The sequence below is a fragment of the Sander vitreus genome, chromosome 3, assembly GCF_031162955.1.
Source record: "Sander vitreus isolate 19-12246 chromosome 3, sanVit1, whole genome shotgun sequence".
Classification (NCBI taxonomy): domain Eukaryota; kingdom Metazoa; phylum Chordata; class Actinopteri; order Perciformes; family Percidae; genus Sander; species Sander vitreus.
In genome coordinates this window covers 12,479,332-12,504,809 of record NC_135857.1, presented here as the reverse complement: position 1 = coordinate 12,504,809, position 25,478 = coordinate 12,479,332, and the positions used below count along the sequence as shown (strand labels likewise).

The 25,478-nt window shown below is 40.8% G+C and overlaps 2 protein-coding genes across 10 annotated transcripts in view; one reads left to right on the top strand and one right to left on the bottom strand.

Annotated features, from left to right (window-relative positions):
- Positions 1 to 9,806, bottom strand: part of LOC144513980 (succinate receptor 1-like) — a 48,076-nt gene extending 38,270 nt beyond the window's left edge. Inside the window, 1 exon segment of the mRNA XM_078245174.1 lies at positions 9,586 to 9,806. Within this exon segment, the coding sequence (XP_078101300.1) occupies positions 9,586 to 9,806 (221 nt within the window).
- The window catches only part of LOC144515299 (muscleblind-like protein 1), a 76,548-nt gene that overhangs the window by 14,583 nt on the left and 36,487 nt on the right, over positions 1 to 25,478 (top strand). For 4 of the 9 annotated variants that reach the window (XM_078246010.1, XM_078246014.1, XM_078246012.1 and 1 more), the window contains exon 2: positions 9,608 to 10,611. The exons of 1 other annotated variant lie outside the window; for it this stretch is intronic. In XM_078246010.1, the coding sequence (XP_078102136.1) occupies positions 10,438 to 10,611 (174 nt within the window). In that variant the 5' untranslated portion in view covers positions 9,608 to 10,437. Of the gene's footprint in view, positions 1 to 9,607; positions 10,612 to 10,632; positions 10,760 to 11,222; positions 11,280 to 25,478 lie in introns of those variants that run through there. 4 more of the 9 variants (XM_078246011.1, XM_078246015.1, XM_078246013.1 and 1 more) reach the window with 2 other exon arrangements.

Sequence of the window (25,478 nt, the reverse complement as noted above, 5' to 3'; positions counted from 1 at the left end):
ATCTTGTTTTTGTTGTGAAAAAAGGGTTGTCAATTAATATTTGTTGTTGACAAAATGAACACGGCTCTGGGCTGAGGTCAGGCTGTGGCATATCGGATTTGTGAACATATGGCTGAAGTGTGAGATTGAAAAAAAATATAGGTCAAGGAGAATATCTTACAGCCAGCAAAATGACAGGGCCAAGCAGGGGCATAGCACAAAATTCTGGGCCCTGTAGAAAGGCATTTTCTATGGGGCCCTCCCCACATCGACAGCTATTCATTCTAGCATCTTTTTGGGCCCTCCTCACATGTGGGCCCTGAGTACTCAGTCACCTTACTCCCCCCCAGTCCGACGCCCCTGGGGCCAAGCTTTGTAGTCAGAACGTTATGAAGATTTCTTCAATGTTAGATTCTCTCATCCTTGCAATAGGACACAAGTTCCATTGTCGTGAAGGTTTCTGAGCTCTCCAGAATTTTAAATTTTTTTTTACTTTGGTTTGATCAAGGTATCAATATTTGTTTCAATGACACTCTTTGCATACATAGCTGTGTTTAACTTAAATCATTGGATGACACAAGCATTGTCTTGCTATTGCACCTTCTTGGCTAACTGCTCTAGCCTCATTAATGGACCTGTGTAGGAGTCTAGTGGGTGATACTGTTCAGATGTCATAGACCTCATTTGAAAAGTCTTTCATATGATTTCCACCATATACTGCTCTGATATCAGGCTGGACCTGACACTAACAACTTTGTCCTTGCTTTAAACATGGTTTCCCTAGTTGCCGTGGCGATGATGACCTTGCAGCAAATTACTGTGGTACTGCAGCAGAAGGTGTGTGAATACAAGGAACGAGACGGAGAGATAGAGAGGGCTGAGAGACAGTGGGCGATTGAAATGAGGGCGGCTACTATTAAAAGACGAGCCACGTTCACAAAGTTGTTTATGTCACATGATACTCGGAGTGCAACTTAGCAGAAGGCGAGCTGATTTCCAAGAAGAAGGATTTGAGGGGAGAAAAAGCTATTAAAAAAAAAACACTGAAGCAGACGCGTGAAGGGAAAAAGAAAAGGAGAACAGGTGGGGATCAGAGAAAGACAAATAAAGAGAGATGAGAAATGTCAAGATGGTATCACAGTGCTTTGAAATGGAACCAAATACAGTTTTTCCCCACCCTCCTTTTCCCTCTGATTCCTCCTCTTTTATACCTGCCAGTTCTACTTACTTTCCGCTCTTACTACGAAACACCTACTTCTGTCTCTCACCAACTCATACTTATTGCTCCTGTTTGCCTTCCTTTACTCTTCCTCTAGCCTCTATCCTTCCCCTGTCCCCACCTCTGGTCTCCTTTTCTCTTTTTGTCTCTCACAGCCTTTCCCCCTCTCTTCTTCCTGATGCTCCTATCAGAATAAAGGGCAGCTCAGGTCATATATAGATGATATCCTGGTTCGCCGGTGATGTGGTGTAATATGAAGCGTCCAGCATCTGCTTTTTGCTGCTGCAGTCAGCGCCCTTTAACCTCTCGCATTACTAAATTTCCCCTCCCTCTCTCTTTCCCTCCCTTCATCTTTCCTTTTCTCTCTTTTGCTTTTCCAAAGGTTCAGAAGTTACACCACTAATCATCCTATGAGACAAAGTATGGTCATTGGTTTCTGAGACCCTCACTGAATTTGAAACACTTAAAGATCCTATGACATGCTGCTTTTTGGATGCTTTTAAATAGGCCTTAGTGGTCCCCTAATACTGTATCTGAAGTCTCTTTTATATAGGCCTTAGTGGTCCCCTAATACTGTATCTGAAGTCTCTTTTATATAGGCCTTAGTGGTCCCCTAATACTGTATCTGAAGTCTCTTTTATATAGGCCTTAGTGGTCCCCTAATACTGTATCTGAAGTCTCTTTTATATAGGCCTTAGTGGTCCCCTAATACTGGGGGGGGGGCAAGGTGCACTTTGGGGGTGTGGCCTTGACCAACTGCCATGCTTCGCTTGTTTTCAAGCCATGATGTCTCTCTCTCTCTCATGGGTGGGCCAAATTCTCTGGGCGGGCAAAGCAGAGAAAGGGGAGGTAACCTTCCTCCTTATGACATCATAAGGAGCAGATTCCAGATCGGCCCATCTGAGCTTTCATTTTCTCAAAGGCAGAGCAGGATACCCAGAGCTTGGTTTACACCGATCGCCATTTCTAGCCACTGGGGGACCATAGGCAGGCTAGGGGAACACACATTAATGTTAAAAAACCTCATAAAGTGAAATGTTCATGCCATGGGACCTTTAAGAAATTTCTGAACCGTCAACTTGCCACCTAAACAAACTAGACCTTTTGGTTTGCATGAAAGCATGTGCAAGTGCACTTTCACAGATATAGTATAGTATACACTGGGACTCTCTTAGGGAGTTTGTTTTGAAGAAAATTGTTCCTCTTACCTTCCAGTAGATTTGGACTATTGCTCTTTTTGTTTCTCTGTCTATTGTGTTTAAAAGGTCAGCATAGGAAATCAAACTTGCTTTCTTGCTTTCATTTCTTCATCTTCCTTCATTTTTTTTCCTTTTCTGGAAGTCTTTCAGGTAAATAAATGGCTCTCATCTTTGGCCACTGTTCACTCCATTTTTCCTCATTCTTTCTTTCTCTCTCTCTCCCTCTGTATTGCTTTCAGATGCAGGGCTGAATGTGGCTTGTGTTAACAGCGTGACAGGCTCTGCCATAAAAGAGAGTGCAATTCCATGTGGCTTACCCTAAACAAGGCACATTACAGTAATATATCAAGACGCGCAGCTCAGTGTTAATTTCATCAACAGCAATGAAAAATATTTGTTGACAACCTTTACGATGAAAAAAAGACTAAAACAAAATAAAAAGTAGTCTTGTATTGCCAGACCTTCCTCCCTTAGCGCTGCGGAGGAGGGTCTGGCGAGTCTACACAGTATTCCGGAATGGGAGAAAAACGTACTCTGATTTATTGGCATTTCTTTAAACCAATCACAATCGTATTGGGCGGTGCTGAGCGCCGGATGGATCCAGAGCCCTGGTGCCTCTGCAAAATAGCCTCAGAAAGGAACTTGTTTTGGTGAACACGTGTACGGACAGATAGTCCAGCTAGCTGTCTGGATTTACGCTGCAGAGATCTGAGGAGCAGTTAACCATAGTCCTCATAATCCACCGTGTTTAAAATGCCAACACAAAGGAAGCGAAAGGTAACGGACACCGGCCGTAAAGAGGGACATCTGGCGGAATTTCTTGCAGCACCTGAACAATCCCGGAAGTGGAATGCCGTGGATATAGACTAAATAAAAAGTAACCTTTGTAAATAAAAAGCTATGATGACACACATTACTTTTTTGTGAATTTATAAAAGCTAAATAATATTTTGAAAGATGGAAAATGGACACAAAAAAAATAGTTTCTGTGGAATTTTCTTTTTGCTGTGAACACCACCATTTTTTAGCGTTCCCATTCATGTAGCCTATTAAAACACATTAACTGTGTATGCCATCAGGCTTTAACAGTCAGTAATTCAGCAGCAGTGGTGTCACTGGAGGCAATCTGAATGTTTTTCCTGGAGAGTTGTCATATCCATGAAATAATCCAGAGTTGGCACCTTTTTAGCAGATGGATTAGCACAGGATCAGGTGGCTTCCTCTAAATGAGGAGCCCCGGTGACACTTTCGGCATTACACTCTGCTTTGTGCGCACCATATGTCAACAGCTGAAGTTGGTTGAGTGAGACAAAATGTTTCGCTAAGATTTTAGTCTGCATACTTTCAATGAAGTGTGTGTGTGCGTGTCTGTGTGTGTGTGTGTGTGTGTGTGTGTGTGTCTTTAGTGAGTTTGGGCATTCGGGGGTTAGGGGTCGCGTTCTGTAATATCCCCAGCCTTCGCTACCTTCTCTACAACTTATTACCTTGGCTAGTTGATCTGATGGTGTAATAATATCTCCTGCCTCTGGCTACGGGAAATGGCCACATGCATTATTCACACATGCTAAGATGCTTATTGATGACTGCTTTATTTATATTTCCTCAACGCCAGAGTCATTTCTCACATTTTTCACCCTTAGTTTTAATCCTGACATGAGCCTCGTCTAATGATCCTCACTCACTCTCAGTTTTCATATGGGTTGGGCTTGTTTGATGGAAATTTAGTTCAAGGTTTTGGCACGAGATATATCCGTGTGGAACTGGGGCTAATAATACATGTAGGTGGAGCCCCATTTATTAAATGTACTTTATTTGATGTCAAAGCTCACGGCAGCTCATTTTGTCACAGCTGTTTCCATTTGGGTATCACACAAGTGCTGGGTGAAAATGCACAGAAAACATAACTCCTTTAAGAAAACTAGCATGACATTGCCTTAGGACTCTAGGGTAAGTTTGTCTAATCTAATGTATGTACATTTTCCAGCTATTTGCTTATATGCAGTGATTGTAAATGGGACATATTCCCTTTTATGTCAGTGCTACTGGATGTTTAGTGGTTTCCTCTCTGCTTAGAACCATAGCCTCTGAAACAGCAATGGCGGAACTGTGGTGAGCCATGTTTCTGGCCCTCAACTGGTACTTTAGGCATACAAGTGTATGTGTTTTTTTTTTTGACTGGCCATTTTTATGACAAAAATCATTGTTTACTTTCCTTCTCTCTCTGCCTCATACACACCCATTCAAAAATACTATCCCTACTATTTAGTGTGTTCAGTGGTGGCTTTTGTGTTGAGTTAATACATGTAACATACAGTAAAGTTGATCCTATTTCTAAAATACATTCATGATCTGTCTGCTCTAGAAATATATAGATACAGTATACATTTACCGTTTAGTTTGCTGGCAAGTTTCAAAAGTGGATCCTCATGCAGTTAGCTACAACATCTAATGTCTCGGTTTACTTTTGGGAACCCTTTAGGAGGCTCAAGCTGCGTCCCGAAAACACGTTGTTTTGCCAGAGTTGTGCTTCCCGAATGTCTACAACAGAGGTGGCGAGAGCCCAGTGACACTGTAGTGAAAGTCACACCTTAGGCTGCACGGTGAAGCTGCATGTTAGCAAAGGAAGTGTCTGCAGCCTGCTGCGACTTAATGAATGTCACTGATAGTGGAGAAAGTGACTATTATCATGACTATGACAAAGAAACTGTATTTAATTGCATATAGGTCAAGTCTGGCTTAATACCTTCACCTTTGGCTCAGATACCAATCCGGCACATTTGATTGATGGATCTCTCATTAAAATAGAAGCATATCAAATGAGAGGGACGACTGAAAAACGTGGCTGAAACCCCTGCAGTGTACTGTAGACAAGCCTTCAGCATGACCTACAATCAGAGTGGCCATAAATATGAACATAAGACCCAGGTTGGAAAATTCCAGAAAGTCCCTTTACATAAATAAACGTTCTAGTGGTCATTTGCATTTTATATATAGTTCATCCTGGTTTTATTTGCATGCAAGAAATGCCATCTACCATCCTAACATCTGGGATTTACTGGTGCAATACAGAGAGTTATAGAAGAGGTCAGGAAGTGAGTAAGAATAGGCGATGTGGAAGACTAATTTTGCCACTCCATATTTAATGCACTGGTAATGGTAGCCCTCTCTGTATTCTTTCTCCTTAACACAGTCTTCCTGCCAGATACAGTGGGCTGTCCTGGCCTCTTTCTCTTGTCCACACACACACACACACACACACACACACACACACACACACACACACACACACACACACACACACACACACACACACTGCTCAAAATATCAGCTTTGGGCTCAAAATGTAGTTCATCACAGACTTGACGGCCCAAATAGGAGAAGAGAGCATGACACATAAGCAATCAATGTTTGATCAAGACCAAGGGAGTATTTTTTACTTCCTCTCTCGCTTCCCTCTTTATTTCTATTTATTTTATTATTATTATTCTTTCTTTATTTATTTTTTCAAAACCACCATTTTTTTTCTTTTTGCAGTATTAGTAATTCTAGATCCAAAAAACAATCCCTTGATGCTCTATCCCTGTTAAAGGAGAAGTCCGGCGCAAAATGAACCTAGGGGTTAATACATAATGTTTTCATGCTAATCGAACGTGACCAGTTTTATCACAAACCGCTTATTAGCTTATAAAGCTAGTCAACAGGGCACTGGTAAAGTAACAAGAAATCACTATTTCTATCAAGACTCAAAATAGCACAAGTGTACATACAGTTTATTAAAAGATAGTTTATAAAGACAGTACCGTTCATATATACATGCAGGCGCCATCTTGGGAAAACAGTCATGACCAGTCGAATGACGAACGCCCTGCAACCAGTAATCAGTAACATAGTTCAATGTTGGTTGAGTTTCATTTTATAACAAAAATAGGTTGGGAAAGTGTTTGACAGCTGACAGTAGAGTCATTGATGTTGTTGCTTCCCAGAAGCACATTAACACAAAATAAACTCAACAAGCAGTGTCATCCTAGCAGACACAGAGAAGGGTGTTCTGTTTTTGACTCAAACCAACTACTAGTATATATAGGAGTACAACACATATTCACTCCCAGCACGCCAAAAAACAATGCTTGGTCAGGTGCCTTTAGCGTTAGTTACTGACGCAAAAAGTCTCCTATAGCGCCTCTGTCAGATACAGGGGCTTAGCCCTTTGGCGTCATTATTCAACGTGCTTGGTGAGAACTCTTGGCGACACTTTTGGACGCTCTGGGTCAGGACCAATTTGGCGTCATTTTTCAACGTGCAGGGTAAAACCACTTAGTTAGGTTTAGGAAAAGATCGTGGGTGGGGTTACAAATGTACGTTTCAGTGACATGTGGGACAAGAACGGGACACGGACTCCTTGGTGAAAGTCCTATGTTGTTTGACCCATCTCCCACCCCTCTTTAAGCAGATTTTGGTCTTCCATACTACTCGCTACTGCTCTTAATACTACGTCATCTTACAACGCCGCAGTCGAGCTGTTGCTATGCCCGGTTCGTTCCAAACAGACGCTAAAGGGTGATTTTTGTGTCGGTATCTGACGCTAAGAGCCACTGACCAAGCGTCAGTACTTCACAAGTTGGGAAAGAGAAGGGGTTGAAGAGTAACATATTCTGCCTGCACATTTAGGGACAGGGCTATGCTTTGCATATTAACCTCGAGCCAAACAACCCCCCCATAAGCTTTTTTTCCTTGTTATAACGTTGGTCGAGTTAGCGTTATCAGCTGGTTAGCTAAGTGCAGGCGCTAATGGATCCATGTTTGTATCTCGTAAATTACCCCACTAATAATGCCCGGAATGATACCAAAAACGAGGCATTAGAAAGTTTGTATCTACACGCAGGGGCGCCGCCAGGAACTTTGGGCCCCATGACAAAAAAATCAAATTGGGCCCCCTCTGCGCTAACTGTCCCATCAAAAGCTTTACATAACTCATGTCTTGCTTCTTGTAATAATATTTACTGCTGGTGATTTGTACATGCATGCAAGTCTAGTATGTAGTATTAAAAGCAACCATAAAAATTGTGCTGAAGGCCATCTTTTACAGTCTCAATGTATTTTTATTGTAAAATTTGACAAAATGGAAAATTCTCTTAACAAAATTATTATTATTATTAATTATTATTATAATTATTAATGAAAGACAGAGAAATCCCCACAGACTCCCTGCAATGATGCTAACTGGCATGCCATTGAACACAATGTTGCTCACCTTCTTCACTGGGACAGGGAGGGGCACAGTTAGGGGGAGACTGGGGTGCTGCTGACTCATCTGTTGTTAAGTCTGCTAAAAGGGGACAATAATTTAATATGAATATCTTGCTAAACGTTTCCCTGCACTGATTAAATGGTGATTAAATATAGGCTGACACTAGTTAGTTAGTACTTACCTATTTGTTGGGGCCCCTGTCAGTCATGGGCCCTTGGAATTGTCCTAACTTTTCCCCCCTATACGGCGCCCCTGACTACACCAGAAGTATATTTAAATAACACCTGCCTGATGGATACTCCTCTCGGCTGCTACCGCGCTATCTTCTATCTTTCTGGTGTAGTTATAAACTTTCTAATGCCTCATTTTATAAGTAATAGTATAAGTAGTATAAGTACAGTTTGTACTACTGTAGAAGTTTGGTATCATTCCGGGCATTATTAGTGGGGTAATTTACGAGATACAAACGTGGATCCATTAGCGCCTGCACTAAGCTAACCAGCTGATAGCGCTAACTCGACCAACGTTATAACAAGGGAAAAAAGCTTATGGGGGGTTGTTTGACTCGAGGTCAAGGTGTAAAGCAGCCTAGGGTGAAATTACTCCGAACCATCACTTTAATGGAAGAATGAATCAAATTGAGTTTTATCATAAATCCATGAACAATTATTTAAGGTTATACTTTGAAAAGCACTTAACCATACTTTCACACTCTGTAACATTCTATAGCCCTATTCTTTAAAGTCATTTTAAAGTTGCTCACAGACTTCTGTCTGGGTGGTTGCTTTAAACTGAAGTCATATCAGTGCAGTGGAAATCACAATATTCATAAACACATTAGATCTGAGTGTGGGGGACTTAGAAGTGATGTAACCACATGTGGGCTGTAGGGTTAAGGGCTCTTACTGTAAGCGTAGCAGCCGTACTGTAGGAGTTTTGGGTTGCAGTCTGTTCTTTCAACATCCGGATGTGAGCAGAGAGGCCAGGAAGTGTTCAGGATGAGTGGATTTAAGGAGCATGCCGGAATGTGTGTGGCAAAAAAAAAAGCAGAAATATGTCACATTCCTTCTTTTTTCTTTCTCATAGTGATATCATCTAGTCCTTAGCTCCTGGCCACCTGCCAGCAGGGATGCTGGAACCATCTAGCCAGCTGATTGGCCGTTTCCAATCTCACCACGGAGAGGCAGATTGATAACTCACTAATCAATACTTTGATACTATAACACTAATTTGTTATTGGTTGCTATAAAAAGGTACAGTGTCTCCTTTCACAGCATAGACTGTCTTGTTTTTAAGGAAAGGATCAATTGCAGTTGTTCTGTGAAACGAGGGGTCATTTTTAACGTGTTATAGAGATGAAGAAATCCCTATGAAAATGCAAGTTTGCAAGTCTGTGATTGTTTTTTTTTATATTGTACTACTGTTTTCAAAGGTTGATCCTTGCAAATAATAAAATAAATAATTATTTGTAAGTAATTACTACAGTATTTTATACTTCAAAATCAGATTCTCATAAACCACAGTCAAAATTAGCATAATTAATATTGTGGCATATAATGCTGCATGTATATTACTATTAACCATATGGGCCACTGTTTTTGGACAGATGCATACTCATAAGTCTTCCCACTTTCTTTTTTTCTTCTTTTTTCTGTCTCTTGATCTCTCTTTTCTACATGTCATCCTTTGAAATAAATTGCGCCTGAATGTATGAGCTTTACTGTTGGCGATATGGTGTTTGATTCGATTATCCAGCTGAGAGCCTGGCAGTCTCTGCGAGAGCTTCTGTGAGAGAGGATGTGCATGAGAATGCTGGAAAAATGTTCGAATGAAGCTTGTTTGTATGAATCCAAATGTGTGTCTAAGTGTATTAACCTTGGCCTGTGCGTTTTTGCGTGTGTGTTAGAGAGAGAGAGTGCGTTAAGCCATGCTTCACTGACACTCTTTCCTTCTTCTCCACAGAGAGAAGTGCCTTCTTCAGGTGACCCCTGTGGCTGTTTGGCTCCACTGACGGCGCCTCTGCCTGTGCCTGTCCATGTCTGCCAGAGTTCCAAGCCACACCTGAAGCCCCAGGACTGCTAGCCCCGTCCACTGAGCCATTCTCCACACCACTATATCTTCCCTCCATCTCCGTCTGCCAGTCAGACCTTTCTCCATCCATGCCAGTCAGCCCTCCTCTGTGGAAGTCAATCACTCCCCCCTAATCTGCAAACAGAGCCTGATACTGAAGACACACAGCTTTTATCGGCTCCTGTGAGCGGAAGAAGATTGTCTCTTTGCCGTCCTGTCCACCGCAGCCTTCTTCCTCCTCATCCTCCTCCTTCTGTTCATATTTCTCCTCCTTCCTCCTCTCCTCCAGCCCTGCATCTTTTCATCATGGGCCAACTCGATCGATAACGTGTTTTGCCATTCTTTTCATCTGACAGTTCAGCCGAGGAGTGAGGCGATAGGCAGAATTGGTGTGTGTGTGTGTTTGAGAGAGAGAGAACGAGAGAGAGATTACAAAGCAAACCCCTGTGGCCATCACCAGCCCAGGACCTGGGTGACAGGTGGTGGAGGATTCCTATAACAGCCACAATCAGACTCTTAGGATGGGCTACTGTTAGGCGAGTTCCAGGCCTCACAGGCTTCACCTCAGAATCAGACCCTGGGGACAACACCTCTTAAAAATAGCTTTTTCCCATGTCCTTTACCTATTCTTTATCATTATTTGCCCCAGTGTCATTAGAAACACGTAATTGCATTTGCTGGATATCTATTCCTCTTAATCGACCCCTCCTGCCTGGTTCGAAATGGCATTGAATATGACACAGATCCGGGACACAAAGTGGCTGACATTGGAGGTTTGTCGGGAATTCCAGAGAGGAACGTGTTCACGACCGGACAGCGAGTGCAAGTTCGCCCACCCTGCCAAGAGCTGTCAAGTGGAAAACGGCAGAGTCATTGCCTGCTTTGACTCACTCAAGGTGAGTATGACAAACACCTGTAATGTTCATTCATCACTGTCTTTTTTTCTTCTTCTAGCGTGCAGTGTTGACAAGCATTGTCTTCCGGATGTTTTAAGTTCTATTTTGGGGTTTAAGGATGCCAAAACTGGTTAGACCTAAAGAGAAGGTAAAGCTGTAATGAAACGTGTATTGTTTCTATAGCCATAACGTTAAGCCATGGCAATGGGATAAATACATATGTGTATAAATACTTTTTAGAGTGTGCATGTGTGTCTTGGTGAGCTGAGATGAGGTCGTAATCACATTAACATCTGTGAATCAGACTCAGAGTTTCCTTCACTGGCACATAACTTTAGTGCAGGACTGTCGGTTGGCACATTGCGAAGGTTTCTGTGTGATCGTCACATCAACAGGCTGAATGGGAAATAGAGAAGTAGGGCAGCACACAGTGTATTTCATGTTTGTATGTGAGTCTGCGAGTGTATGTCTGTGTGTTATTTTTGAGGTCATGCATCGCAGTGGGGTGTTCTCAGAAGGCTCTGTAATTTACTGTCTATTTTTGCCCTGGCACTGGGACAACATACTCCCAATATGCAGCTCATCTCTCTCTCTCTCTCTCTCTCTCTTAGAGACTGGGGGAAATAAAAATCAAACAGGGGAGGAGATGGAAAGAGTCAATGGACCAGGTTGAGAAGTTGTGAAAAATATGTATATATTATATACAGTATATATATTAAGGGATTGAGTACAGAATGCTGCATATTCATTGTGGCATGACATCAAAAACATAGCTGATTAGAATGTCTATAGTGTCAATAGACTGTAATGAAAGGGCCTGAGTTTAGTTTTAATAATAAGTGAGTTAGAGCTTTGTGTCATTTTGTCATTGTAGTTTCAACCAACCAAATTCAGTTTATATGCTACTGTGCAATAATGTAGGCACTTCCTGGACTGGACAAAACATGCAAGTGCCAGTGATCTTGTCAGCATTAATGTTTCCTTTAAAATGCATTGAGGAAACACAGAAGTTGCAGGAAGGTAGTTGGGGTGCCTGGTGCCAATTGAGCCGGACTTTGACACCACAGACCGGGATTTAAGTCCTGAGTCCCATGAGTGGTTAGTTTTAAGCGATGAAATCACTAAGTTAGGGAGGTTTGTGGTTTTAGTTACATTTTAAACAATACTAAGATTCTACAGCCAAATTAGTAGTTTGTGAAGCTGTTAGTCATGTTGGGTATAATATTTACTATTGTCACCATGTTAGTTTTCAATTTAGTATGCAAACATTGGCTAATGAGAATCTAAAACAAAGTACAGCTGAAGCTCATGAGAATGGCAATAGTTTTGCAGGTATCAGTATTAAACAAACTAAAATGTTGACCTGATGATGGCGCTAACTAATCGTTTTTGAGCCACCTCACTCAAAACCACAACTGTCAACCTTGTGGTGGTGATCGTGGAAAAGTCAGACGATCAACAAATCAGCAGGAATCATCCTCTCGAGACCATGAATGTCTGCCCAAAGTTTGATGGCAAATCATTCAATAGTTGAAATATGTCAGTCTGGACCAAAGTGGTGGACTGACCCACCAACAGACCCATCAACATTGCCATCCCTAGGACCATTCGGAGCCAATTCAGCATTGGCTTTTTCAATATGAACTGTACACAAGACCCTGCCCCCCTAACCCTAACCACAAAGTCGTTAATCATGCTTTAGTCGCCATGAGCGGAAAAACAAATTAAAATATGTGTCAGCTAATGTTTTTTCAGGCCAAGGGAACTTTATCAGGATGTATAGTATCCTGGATCCATGAAATAACTGGCCTTTAAAAATAAAAATCTGCCTGCCTCTATGGGAATTTAACATAGGGGTGTACTTACTTATGCCCCCTGTATTTTAAGGAAGAACATTTATTTATTTACGATACATTATTCATTCACAAAGAAAATTGGTGTCCTTAAAGATTGGATTTTTCCTCTTTTTTTTTAATTAAGGCATTAAGATCAGAGTGTGAAGGATCAGCTGTGGCAGCATGTGTCCTGGCTGAGGGCCAAACATAAACAGTAGTATAGTATATGAAGACAAATACATGTGCATGTACATATGCAGAATATACACACCAAATGCACACACATGTCACACACTCACACTGCAGCATTTCAGCCTGCTGCCTCATTATTCCAGATGCTGGATATGTGTTGGATACAGCGATATCAGTTAAGTCAATCTGGGAATTTTGGCTCAAGTGAGCACAATGATTCTGAATCCTAGAGTCATGTTCACCGTGTTGTGCACATTTCCTGTCATTTGGCAAGCACGGTGTTATTCAGTCTAACTGGAGACCAGAGCTGGCAATCAGTCAAGTCCAGGCCAGTCCAGGCCAGTCCAGGCCACAGCTTACCGTGGTTTATAAATGGGGGGGCGGGGTGGTTCTTGTTAAGCCAAGCACTGTGTTATTACAGTTCTGGGCTGCTTGGGTGGGTTTGGTTGGTACAGGTAAGACAGGAATAGAAAAGGGAGGCTTCAGGGGAATCACATGGATCATGGAAACAGACAGGAGCCGGAGAGGGTGAGAGCAGGCACAGCAGGGAATGTGCGAGGAAGCGTAGCACTATGCACAGCGCCCTTCCCTGCTCTCAGTGCCAGGGCATTCCACAGTCTACCTCCCCTCCCTGAAATCCATGACAGAATGATAGATCTGCTTTATCTGCAGATGAATTCATAATACATAGCTAGGCATGGAGAGAGAGTCAAGGGGATAGGGAAGGACAGACAGGAGGATGTGGAGAGAAAAAGTGGATGGATGGTGATACACGTGGCTTCGCACTCCTGGACAATTTGGCACAACACCCGCCCTTCATTCTTGTTGAAATGCAGGCCAGCAAAGGAAGAGAGGGCCTGTAGCTGGAGCATTTAAAAAAGGCATATAGTTAGCTTTCCTTTGCTTTTTCCATCTTTTTCTTTGTATTCAAATAGTCTTTCATTCTTTGTTTTAATAAATGCACTTTGTTCTTTATCTTTTTTTATTATTAAACTACAGCATTTTGCCAGTTGCCAGGCTTGCCAGTTTCTCTGTTAATGCTTGTCTTTATTTAATTCACTTCATTCAGTCCTTTATTGTTATCTCAGAAAAGGTGAATGTAGTGGAAAGTTCCATTTGATGGGTGGTGTGACGATGGAGAGATAAAGGGAAAACAGGAAATGAGTCAGTGGCAGAGACTCTGTATGATTGGCTGATATTGCAGAGAGGCTGACCATCTCCGTCTGGAATTACAATAGTCACAAAGGAAAGTAAAAGAAAACTGTCTGGGTACACGGCACAACTTCAAAATGATTTAGTGTATATTTACTCATTTAGCACTGAAACTAATACAGGTAAAACATTGGGGTAATTTTGGTTGGTGGACGTGAATGGATTTGAGTCGCACTATGACAGCAGTATTATTATATATTATTAACTACTTCACCAGTCTAATAGCATGAAACTTGTGTTTTAATCACCAACCTGGGCACAGGGCCGAGTAACTACTGTCCTCACCAAAAAAACAACAACATTTGGTTGTTTGTTTAAATGCTTAAAACTGACAGCAGGTGTGTTCACAAAAAACTCGAAGCAAATTTGTGTGGAAACTTTACCCAGAGAGGTGCCAGATCAGAAAACACTCATATGACTAAACAGTCAGATAGTTTTTAAGGGCACAGACATACAACCATTTTTAAATTTGTTAGCCAACTGTCTATGATTAAAGAAAAGTAAAGAAAATGGGGTATTTGCTTGTCCTTTTGGCTCCAGCCACAGGAATTCAGCAGCTTGTTGCTATTAGCAGCTGGAGACAAATCTGGTTTCATTGTAAGGGACTATTCGTTATTTATTTCAGGGGCAAACGGAGGAGTTTTGGGATCTTTAGTCAAAATAGACCTAACCCCCCCTTCACCAACAATACATTTTGGATGACCCTCCAAAATGATATGGAAAAAAGGGTTGACCCTCCCCAACAATTTATTGATGCCTTCTGTACTGGTTTGCACTTGGCAAAGACATACAGATAGCCATTGTTTTTTTTACAGCAATGACATATGTGACTAAACCTCTGCATTCTCATCTTACGCATCAGACTCCTCTGTTATGGTGTGGTGGCCATTTCAGTAGATTTACTCATTAACATTGTTGTGGAAACACAATAAGACACACTTCATGCATTACTGCATTACTTCAAATACAAATAAATAAAACAATAAAACATTGAAACCATTCAGCAAAGCACACTGGGTAATAACAACCTCAACACTGGTTGCTATGGACTCGTCACTAGGCTTCCTCAGTCATTGTATATTTTAGCATAGGTAAAGCTGCCAAAGCTGAACATTATCCAAAACTCCATTTCTCAGACGAGCGTCAATTTGGGAGCTTGCATGCTATCACTCCTTCCTTCTCAAATGCCTTTAAAAGGCTGTCGTTTATATATAAATATTAGGGCTGTCAAAATAACGCGTTCATTTCGATTAATTAATCTGTGAAAAAATAATGCGTTAAAAAACATAACGCAGATTAATCCATTCCATATTGACGTTTGACCCGGAGCCGTTCTAGCCACCATTGGACTGTAAAATGAAGGAGGGAGACGAGAATGTGCTGCCTGGATTATTAATCGGAACATTTACTTGTAAGAATCTTCTTTCTGCCAACCCTGGCTACCGAAATCTGGTGCTACTGATATGTCTGCGCTTCTCTCTGATGCTCTGAAACACAAACACCGCTGCACATGACGCTAGTTAACACTATACTCGACAGCAGCTAACGTTAGCCTACCGCTAGCTAGTAGCTGGATTAAACACGGTTACAATGCTGACAGCCAACGCTAAACGGTGTAAAGTGTGACTGTGTTTTACTGTAGAGGATTCAACACCGGGATGTAACAATCTGTAGCTGCCGTCGGAGAAACAACACAGACGGTGCGTTCAATGAAACTGGTAAACTACAGCCTCGTGGTGCATTTGAAGTTATTGTAAATGTCCTTTTCCCATCTGATGGTTCAACAGCAATTTACTACTGAAATTAGTTTTTGTTATTGTTATACATTATTATTAAATCATTTCATTTTGACCATATGGCCTTAGCAATAAACAAGCCGTTCTTTAATGTCACCAACTGTTGTTTAGTACACTTTTTTTTCCTTTTCTTTTTTTTACTTTCTTAAAAAGTATCGGTTCAGGCATGGTTAATTATGTATGCGATTAATTAATCACAGAGTATGTAATTAATTAGATTTAATTTTTTAATCGATTGACAGCCCTAATATATATATATATATATATATAGTATATATATATATATATATATATATATATATATATATATATATATGTACGATGGAGCTAGCAAAGCAGTTTTGTGTTTATATGTGCGAGCGGGATTTATTCAGTTTGGGAAATCCCACGGTCTCTAAAGCTACAGCTCAAATTGTCTGGCTGACTAAACAGGGAGGGACCCATCTGCTAGCGACAGGGGCCGAGACTGAGAGAGCTACATGGAGCTACATGGATAAATATGCACCAAACAAGCCACTTTGAAATGTTGCTGTTCTCATGAATACAAAAGTTGGGTAACCCTCCCTCCTAGACTAAAAAAAATTGGATGACCCTCCCATCAACAAAGAATATCCCCTATTTTCCTCCAATGGTCCATTCTATAAATACTGAACGGTCCCTAAGTGAATAAAAAGCTAATCTGGGGGTATTTAGGCTGATGAAATACAATAAACTCACCATTGGGGCTGTGATGGGAAACAGGTGTAAGCCAAAGAGCCACAGGAGCTCCAACACAGTATAATGGACTGGTCACTGAAGAACTGAAATTGTCTGAGTGGGTTAAATTTTCACGGAATTTATAAAAAAAAAGAAATTCTAGAGGAAGAGGAAGTGGACTATTGGGCCCTAAAAACTCTATAAGGTACCAAAATGGTACATTGTTAAAGTGTTACACGTTGTTAATTTTTCTTTTTACTTTTGGGAATATATTAGAACACATATGAGGAATGGGGTTTTAGTTTTGGGGAGTGGTTGCGGTAATTGCTGTTTTCCTACAGATCTACAGATTTGTCTTTTTGTGCTGATAATATTTTAGCCCTGAATAGAAATTGTTTCTCGGTGTTAACATGCAGTCTAACAAGCCCACTCAGGAATTACCAATTTAATTATTTACTTGCTTCAGAGGAAACAATATTACATGACAAACTTTAAAGTGGCCCTGGATATAAATGAGCAGTGATTACTTTATGTTCTTTCGGGACGAGTGACGGTTAAAAGCTAAATATACTGTAGCTGCATTTCTCTGTCAAAGCTGGGAAGTTTGAAAGGTAAAATATGCTGCATGGACTTTGACTGATTATTTAAATTTTTCACTTGAAAGGATTGGGGTGGCAATTTGCACATTTTACCAGTATTCCACCTTAGTGTCCTCCAGCCCATAATCAAGACCAACAATTATTACCACAATGTTTTAAAATTCAAATACAAAGTGATCAAAAAAACACATTTAGACATTTTGACATTTGACATTTGACATTCAAATGTTTTTGTTTTTTTAAGTATTTATATTGTGGGTGGGGTGCATTTCTAATTTACTATTTACCAAAGCTTTACCCTTACTTGAAGCTTCACCTAATTTAGTTTTGTTGTCTAGATCTCTCTGCAGTTCATAATTTAATTTGTGATGTTAGTCACAGTGGAGAAATGTAATATTCCCCCAATCCCACAGTATATTGTATATTTTTTTCACTGAATATAGGAATTTATTAGAGTCTGGACTCCACCTGCTCATTTGATGTATGATAATAGAAAATCCCATGATGCTTTTATGTTGGAATTGACAATGACAGAAAATAATAACACACGTTTATCTTATTGAATTGAAAGAAATGAGAATGAGATAAAAATATGAAACTGCATATTAAATTCCCCCAATTTATTTTCATTGAATGAACTGTTAGAAAATTGAAATACCATCTTAAATCTGAAACATCTCCATGCCATGTTATATATCAACACATGTGATATATAATATATGTAATAATTGAACATTTAGTGTAACAGCAAAACGGAAACATGAAGTGAACCAGATAGCAGGTTAAGCAACGCGTTCTCATGAACAGGTTCGTAAAGTTATGCACACTAAGACTTATGATATCATAGGAAAACTAGGGGGCCGCCGGCTGGTCACGTGACATCGGCTACAGAGCTTCATGACGCCGGCTTCAGCCCTCCTTCACAGCTCGTCGTATCGGCGGTTGTTTGTAGATGTGTTTGTCCGCTACAGAGCTCTGTGACACCGGCTACGGTGCTCCGCATTGTGCTTCGTCAGGTCAGCGGTAGTTGTTGGATCTGTTACCCGAGAATAGGTGACTGTGCGCCGGGTACAGAGCACTGCGAGCTACTGGTCATTTCGGCAGAGATTACGGTTAAGCTTAGGCAAGAAAAAGTTAGCGTTATACATTGACGAAAGTTAGGGTACCCGTGGGGTCTTAAAAGTCTTTAAAAGTCTTAAATTTAATATTCTCAAAATAAGGCCTTAGAAGTCTTAACTTTCGTACACAAATTATTACATTTTGTTTACAACGGTCTTAAATTATTTCTTGTCCATTCATAGGATTAAATAAATACCTTAACGTCATATAAATGTGTGTGTGACTTTACAATTTAACGTTATTCCGTTTGGTGTGACTTGGATGTTATACGACAGTACAGTACTGTTTACGTCAGTGTTTTTCTTTACGCTCTTGACCGTGGAGTGTGCGTGGTGTGTGCATAAGAGACACATGTATAATAACAGCGCAACATGGTGTTTTATCATAATTCCCTGGACATGATGAGCAAGCTCTGGCCTAGCCCTTAGCTCGGTGCGAATCAATCAGTTGTCAGGAAAGAAAACAGAATGTCTCGCACTGTGCTACTAAAAAGCTAACGTTAGCTCGCTGGTTAGAATGGGCAATCGGCGTGCGAGTCAGTCTAGCGCTAATGAAATGACGGAGCTGGAAGACCCGCCTGCAGGTTCCTCATCAGCTAGCAATGTCGGCATTGATCCAGGGGTGTTAATTTCGCACTCAGTCCACCTGCAGTGGCTAAAAGGTATCATATGAAGACTGGATCAGTGAATTGGACAGTGTACAGTTGACCAGACATGCCGTTTCAAGCTTCTTGGCCATTTAGCAAAACACTTAGTCACATAGACGTCAAAGATGCTGGTGAGCTCCAGTTATTGGGTACTGTTAGACACTTCACAGGCATGTCCTTAACTGAAAGGCCTATAAAGGTGCTGTTAGAGCTTAATGAAAACTTATCACACTGTTTTTGGGTGTCATTATGTATGACATCACGCTGAAGGTGAAGATCGTCCTAGTGATGCCACATGTCCTTGAGAATCAGTGAACTTATTATTGCAATGACACAGGGCATAGTGCCATTATGGCAAAGCAGATGTGCATAATGTACCCATAATCACTTTAAACAGCCTCTATATATATATATATATATATATATATATATATATATATATATATATATATATATATATATATATATAATAATGGCTGTTATAAAATGGAGCCAGCAATATTTTCTTAGACTTGCATGCGTAAGAAGCACAATTTTCCTAGATGCCAAAAAAGTCTTAGGTTGTTATCAGTGTGCCTGGAGTGTGGTTTTGATCTCCACCAATTCCCCTTTGTGTAATGACTCATCATCAAACAAAGGCATGTATACACAAAGTTAAAAAAAAAAGACATACCACCATCTGGGACTCTGTTAGAGAAGCACATTGCAATGAAAAAAAGATAAGGTCTTTTTATATTTGTTAAAAATTTCCCGAAGTACCTAAATAATTAATGTGAGACTGAAATTATTAAAATAGAAAAAAAACAACCCTGCAGCTTTTGTAAACTCCATAATGTACCCTTTGAAGCAACAACCTTGAAGTACTTTGATGTACAGTATGTGTCGTATGTTCAGAAATATGTTTGTTATAAACAATAATGTTTACCACTGGTCACTGTATGTGAGTTATGAGTAGCACTCTTTTTTCTTTCCTGTCTGAGTGATCAATAATTATATGCTGTATTTTAGAGACTACAACTCACACACACCCACAACATGGTGTACAGACGTGCTGTAGCCCCTTAAACACAAGCTAAGCAGTGTATGGTGACCTACATATACAGTGTACTTCAGAGTCCTTGAGAAGACACAATAAATGTAAAGGGTGAGTGCGAGAGAGAAAAAAGTAAAGAGAACAGATAACAGGAGAATAGGTCGGGCAAAACAGAGGTAGAGGTGTGTGTGTGTGTGTGTGTGTGTGTGTGTGTGTGTGTGTGTGTGTGTGTGTGTGTGTGTGTGTGTGCGTGTGCGTGTGCGTGTGCGTGCGCACAGAGGGATGCAGTATATTAGATAAGAACTCTTTGAAAAGGAAACCTACTCCAACAGTGATAATCTCCTCTGTATCTGTATTCTACTGTCATCTCCGCTCTCATCCTTTCCTCTCATTACCTCTGTAAATCTGTCTTTAGTCAACCCATCCTACACCCCCCCGCCCCTCCTCTTTTTAGTTGTTTTCTCTCCTCCCTGGCATCCCAGACACTTTAATTTCCATTTCACACACAGTGATTTTTATCTTTTTTCCTGTATCACTTTCGATCATATTTTTGGAGACATATGTTTGTCAATTGCTTTTTTTTTTTTTTTTTTTACTGTGGCTCAGGGTTGACAGAAGGCCAAAACAGACAAAAATGTTTTCAAATTAAGAGTGTGAACGTGGCCTTAAATGAACCGATCCAACATTTTTCTTCTGATACAGATTCCAATACCTCAACTAAGGGTATCTTCTGCAATTACTGATCCTATAGCAGTGCTCTCTTTTCCCTAAATCTAAAATCTTTATATGAATATAACTGTGGCAAAAACACAACATTTTATAATGACATTGTCTTAGAAACTTTTTTAAGATGGATTGCTCATGTCACTTAATAAGGTCAGTGCATAGTCTTAAAGGTCCCATGGCATGAACATTTCACTTTTTTTAACATTAATGTGAGTTCCCCCAGCCTGCCTATGGTCCCCCAGTGGCTAGAAATGGTGATCGGTGTAAACCAAGCTCTGGGTATCCTGATGTCATAAGGAGGAAGGTTACCTCCCCTTTCTCTGCTTTGCTCGCCCAGAGAATTTGGCCCTCCCATGAGGAATAGAGAGACATCATGGCTTGAAAACAAGCGAAACATGGCAGTTGGTCAAGGCCACACCCCCACCCTCCACCTTGCCTCCCCCCTCTCCTCCTCAATAGCATTTAAAGCTACAGACACAGAAATGGCACATCCTAAGTAAAGCTCATTGTGGGACTGGCTCTAGTGGCTGTAATTCTGCACCAAGGCTGAATTTCGGGAAAGAGACTTCAGAAACAGTATTAGGGGACCACTAAGGCCTATATAAAAGAGACTTCAGATACAGTATTAGGGGACCACTAAGGTCTATATAAAAGAGACTTCAGATACAGTATTAGGGGACCACTAAGGTCTATATAAAAGAGACTTCAGATACAGTATTAGGGGACCACTAAGGCCTATATAAAAGAGACTTCAGATACAGTATTAGGGGGACCACTAAGGCCTATATAAAAGAGACTTCAGATACAGTATTAGGGGACCACTAAGGCCTATATAAAAGAGACTTCAGATACAGTATTAGGGGACCACTAAGGTCTATATAAAAGAGACTTCAGATACAGTATTAGGGGACCACTAAGGTCTATATAAAAGAGACTTCAGATACAGTATTAGGGGACCACTAAGGCCTATATAAAAGAGACTTCAGATACAGTATTAGGGGACCACTAAGGCCTATATAAAAGAGACTTCAGATACAGTATTAGGGGACCACTAAGGCCTATATAAAAGCATCCAAAAAGCAGCATGTCATAGGACCTTTAAAGATCCAATCAGTAGGTTTACCATATAAATTACAGGTATAAACACATATAATGTACATGTGAGGTATAAGATGATAATCAGCATGTGTTTCTCAACATTTTTATTAATGTGTAACATGGTCAAGGTTTACTTCAGTGTACATACATTACTGATATATGTAACAGAACTTTAACATTGTTGGAGGATTAGGTTTTGTTGTTATAACGGAAAGTCTGGAAAGTGGAAGATAGTAAGCATAGCTTGCTAACGTTAGTACTGATTCCCACCAGACATCACGCTTCCTAGGGAACACTTAGGTAGAGGGCCACTGTCCCTGCAGAAATATAATAAAAATGGAATATCAGTTACAATTATGACCGATTGAGTGCACAAGTCAAAAGAAACACAGAAGATATAGTTACAGATTGTTTTGCGAAAACTAATTTTAATTTTAGCTTGACTTTAAAAACAAACTGACAATGAATTTAGGAATGACAGCAGGTTCCATACTCAAGTTACGTTAACTTTTAGTTCTTTTGTATTTTGAATTGTGCCTTTAAAGTGCTTGTGTGCGTACATGAGTATCCTCTGAGCTGTTTTTGTAAAGTGATGCTATTGGTGTAAGAGATGCTCCAAAACATTAGTGTTAGCAAGTGGGTGTACTCCTTCTAACTGTTATCATCTAGCACTCTGCAGATCCATTAATAGAATACATATTTTGGGCCTAACTAAATATGATATACCATATCTGATTTCTCACATAGCTCAGCCTACACAGGACATTATAAAAGAGGCTTTTATTAACACACTGCCATTAAGTAAGCAGTGAACACGCAGCCAGCAGCTATTAACTTTGTCTGGCTCGATTCATGAGCAAGTCCTCCCTTAAACGTCTCCTCTAAATGTCTCTGTCCTCAGAGAGGCCACCAATCCTACATTCATCTGTGGATACGCTGCCTCAGCACAGACACGCAAACACACACACATCCATCTTTCAACATGCTGCATCAGCATGGAGACATGACACAACATCTGAGCCAAAATACATGCAAGGGCATTCAGGAATAGCCTCTCACCACATGCAATCGTCTCTCCTTCACCTTTTGGCACCCTTCATCACCTTCAATCATCCACTTACCAAAAAAATAATTTTGCCTCAAACTACCACTCTCTACATGCAAACTTCTCGCCAAATATGACATTTCGTATCTGTTTCTGTACGAGGCTGGATGGCCCTGGACGTTTAGACAGTCTGAAGCTAATATCAGCATCTCTGCATGCTGAGTCGTGATGTCCCATTGCTATTGCTGCTCCTGCTGCTACTGCTGTTGTGAACAGAATATCTAATCAGTTATGGCCTGAACCATTCCAGTTATTCTGTCTCGCCCCCCTCCCCACCTCACCAATCTAACTCCCCATCTTTCTCCAAGTACACCGATCACCCCCCCTCCCTTATTTTTTTATAGCACACCATTTGTAATTCTTTGAGAGTGATGCGGTAAAACAAACATTTAAATTAGACTGCAGACAAGTAAGGTGTATGGGGGTGGAGGGAGAAGTAAATGGAGAGTGGGGGCGACGGAGCATTAATTCACTCCAGGACAGAGAGTCGTCTGCCAACTTGTTCGCCCTCCTTCGTCTTACAGCAGCGCCGTAAGTCTGTCCACCCCCGTCTTGCCTTTCCTCCGTCTCCTCTTCCCCTCTATCTGTCACTGACCCTCTGCTCTTCATCTGATCTCAGGAGCACAGGCTCTATCCAGTCACACTTCTGAAGCATAATCCTTCACTTTCAAACCTAAACACAGAAACACACACATCGACACAAACAGCAAACAAACTGTTACTCTCTACTGCTGTCACCCACACACACACACACACACACACACACACACACACACACACACTGATCTCAGTAAAGCAGAGAGAGTCTTGTGAAATCATGAGCATTCACCTCAGGTAGGTAATCACGTTAGAGTGGCTTCGGTGCCTGGTTAATGGTATTGCAGGCAGGAATTTGGAGGCTGGGCAAGTTGCTCACTGCTGTCTTATCGGGCATTTTAAATTGATAATTTTTGCGTGAGCCATTACAAAAAGCCATTTCACTCAGGCTCTCAAATCATGACGTAAAGGAATAGAGAAATTAAAATGGAGAGATTTTGGTTGATCAAAGTGAAACAAAAGGGTAGAAGTGTCATTATTTTGGATGGAAGTCGGTATGGTCGCTTTGCCAGACCTTCCTCCACGCGCTGCGGAGGAGGGTCTGGCTAGTCCACACAGCATTCCGGGATGGGGTGAAAACCGTGCTCTGGTTTATTGGCATGTCTTTAAACCAATCACAAGCTTGGATTCGCTGCAAAATAGCTTCGGGAAGGAACTTGTGTTGGTGGAACGTGTACGTTCAAAAGTTGTTTTAGTCGTGCGAGAGAAAACTCAGATTGGACAGATAGACTAGTTAGCTGTCTGGATTTACCCTGCAGAGATCTGAGGAGCAGTTAACCATAGTCTTCATAAATCCACCAGAGATTAAAATTCCAACACAAAGAAAGCAAAAGGAAACGGACATCAGCGAAAAGACATGCATCCGGCGGAATTTCCGAAGTGGAACGTCGTGGATATAGACTAGGGCAGGCATGGTGGTGCAGTGGTCAGCACGTGTCTTTACAGTGTTGGAATCCAGAACCAACTGTGAACCAGTGTGGAGAACTGTGTGGAGTTTGCATGTTGCCTCCTACAGTCCAGACACATGCAGGTTAGGTTCAATTGCCTGTAGGTAGGATTGTGAGTGTGAATTCCTGTATGTCTATATGTGGTAACCTTGTGGAAACATGGCTCTAGAGATGACAATGCATGTCTGTCAGTTGGTCATTCACCATTTTGGTCCAGACTGAAATAACATTTTATACATACACATTTATGGTTCCAAGAGGATGAATCCTTCTGACTTTTGTGATCCCCTGATTTATAATCTAGTGCCACCATGGGGGTTGACACAACTGGATGGATTGAGTACCTTCAATGATCCCTTAACTTTTCATGTAGCACCATCATCAAGTCCAAAATTTGAATTAACACTTCGGTTCATGTCTAAATACCTGCAAAACTAATGACATTCCTATCGACTTCAGCTGTACATTGTGTTGGCATGCTAACACACACAATTAAGATGGTGAACATGGTCAACACTGTACCTGCTAAACAACCGCATATTAGCATAGTGACTTTAGCATTTAGCCCAAAGCATATACAGCCTAATAGAGCCTCTAGCATGGCTGTAGACTCCTACAGTAGTCACACAGTGTATAGTTATGTTCAGGGGACTCAATGCACTTGGTTTGGCTTGGGGAATGATTGGGATCAAAAGTGACTTGAAGCACGGGACATGACATTTTTTACTTTATTGTCATGCATTATCATGTAACCAAAACAACGATCTTAACAATCTCAAACGAACTTACCCCTTAACTGGAGAGCTTTTGTTTCCTAAACTCAGTCTAGGTGGAGTCATGGGTCTCTGAACCAGTATCAAAGTAATCAATAGGTATAGACATTCTTTTAGAATGTCTGTCTTATACACCTACAGCTCATCATAATGAAAAATATGCTCGCAGATATAGAATTTGTTAGCAAGCAAGTCCAGCTTGATTAATGCAACTAAAAACATTTTAATATTTACTCCAGACGCATTCATATTTTAGATTATGAACAGAATTTGATTTACATTTGTAATTTGCAAACATTTCTTTCTGTCAAACAACCTCTGTTCCCAAGGGAGTGCAGTAAACAAGGCTCAACTGTGTCATTACCATTACCGTGTTTGTTGTTTTATTTTTTTTACCCCTGCAGTTATAAACATGCATTTATGAATTTACTCATTGCCCCCATCACTCACTCCTTTAATTAGAAAATAATCAGAGTTGGATGAGAGGTTCATT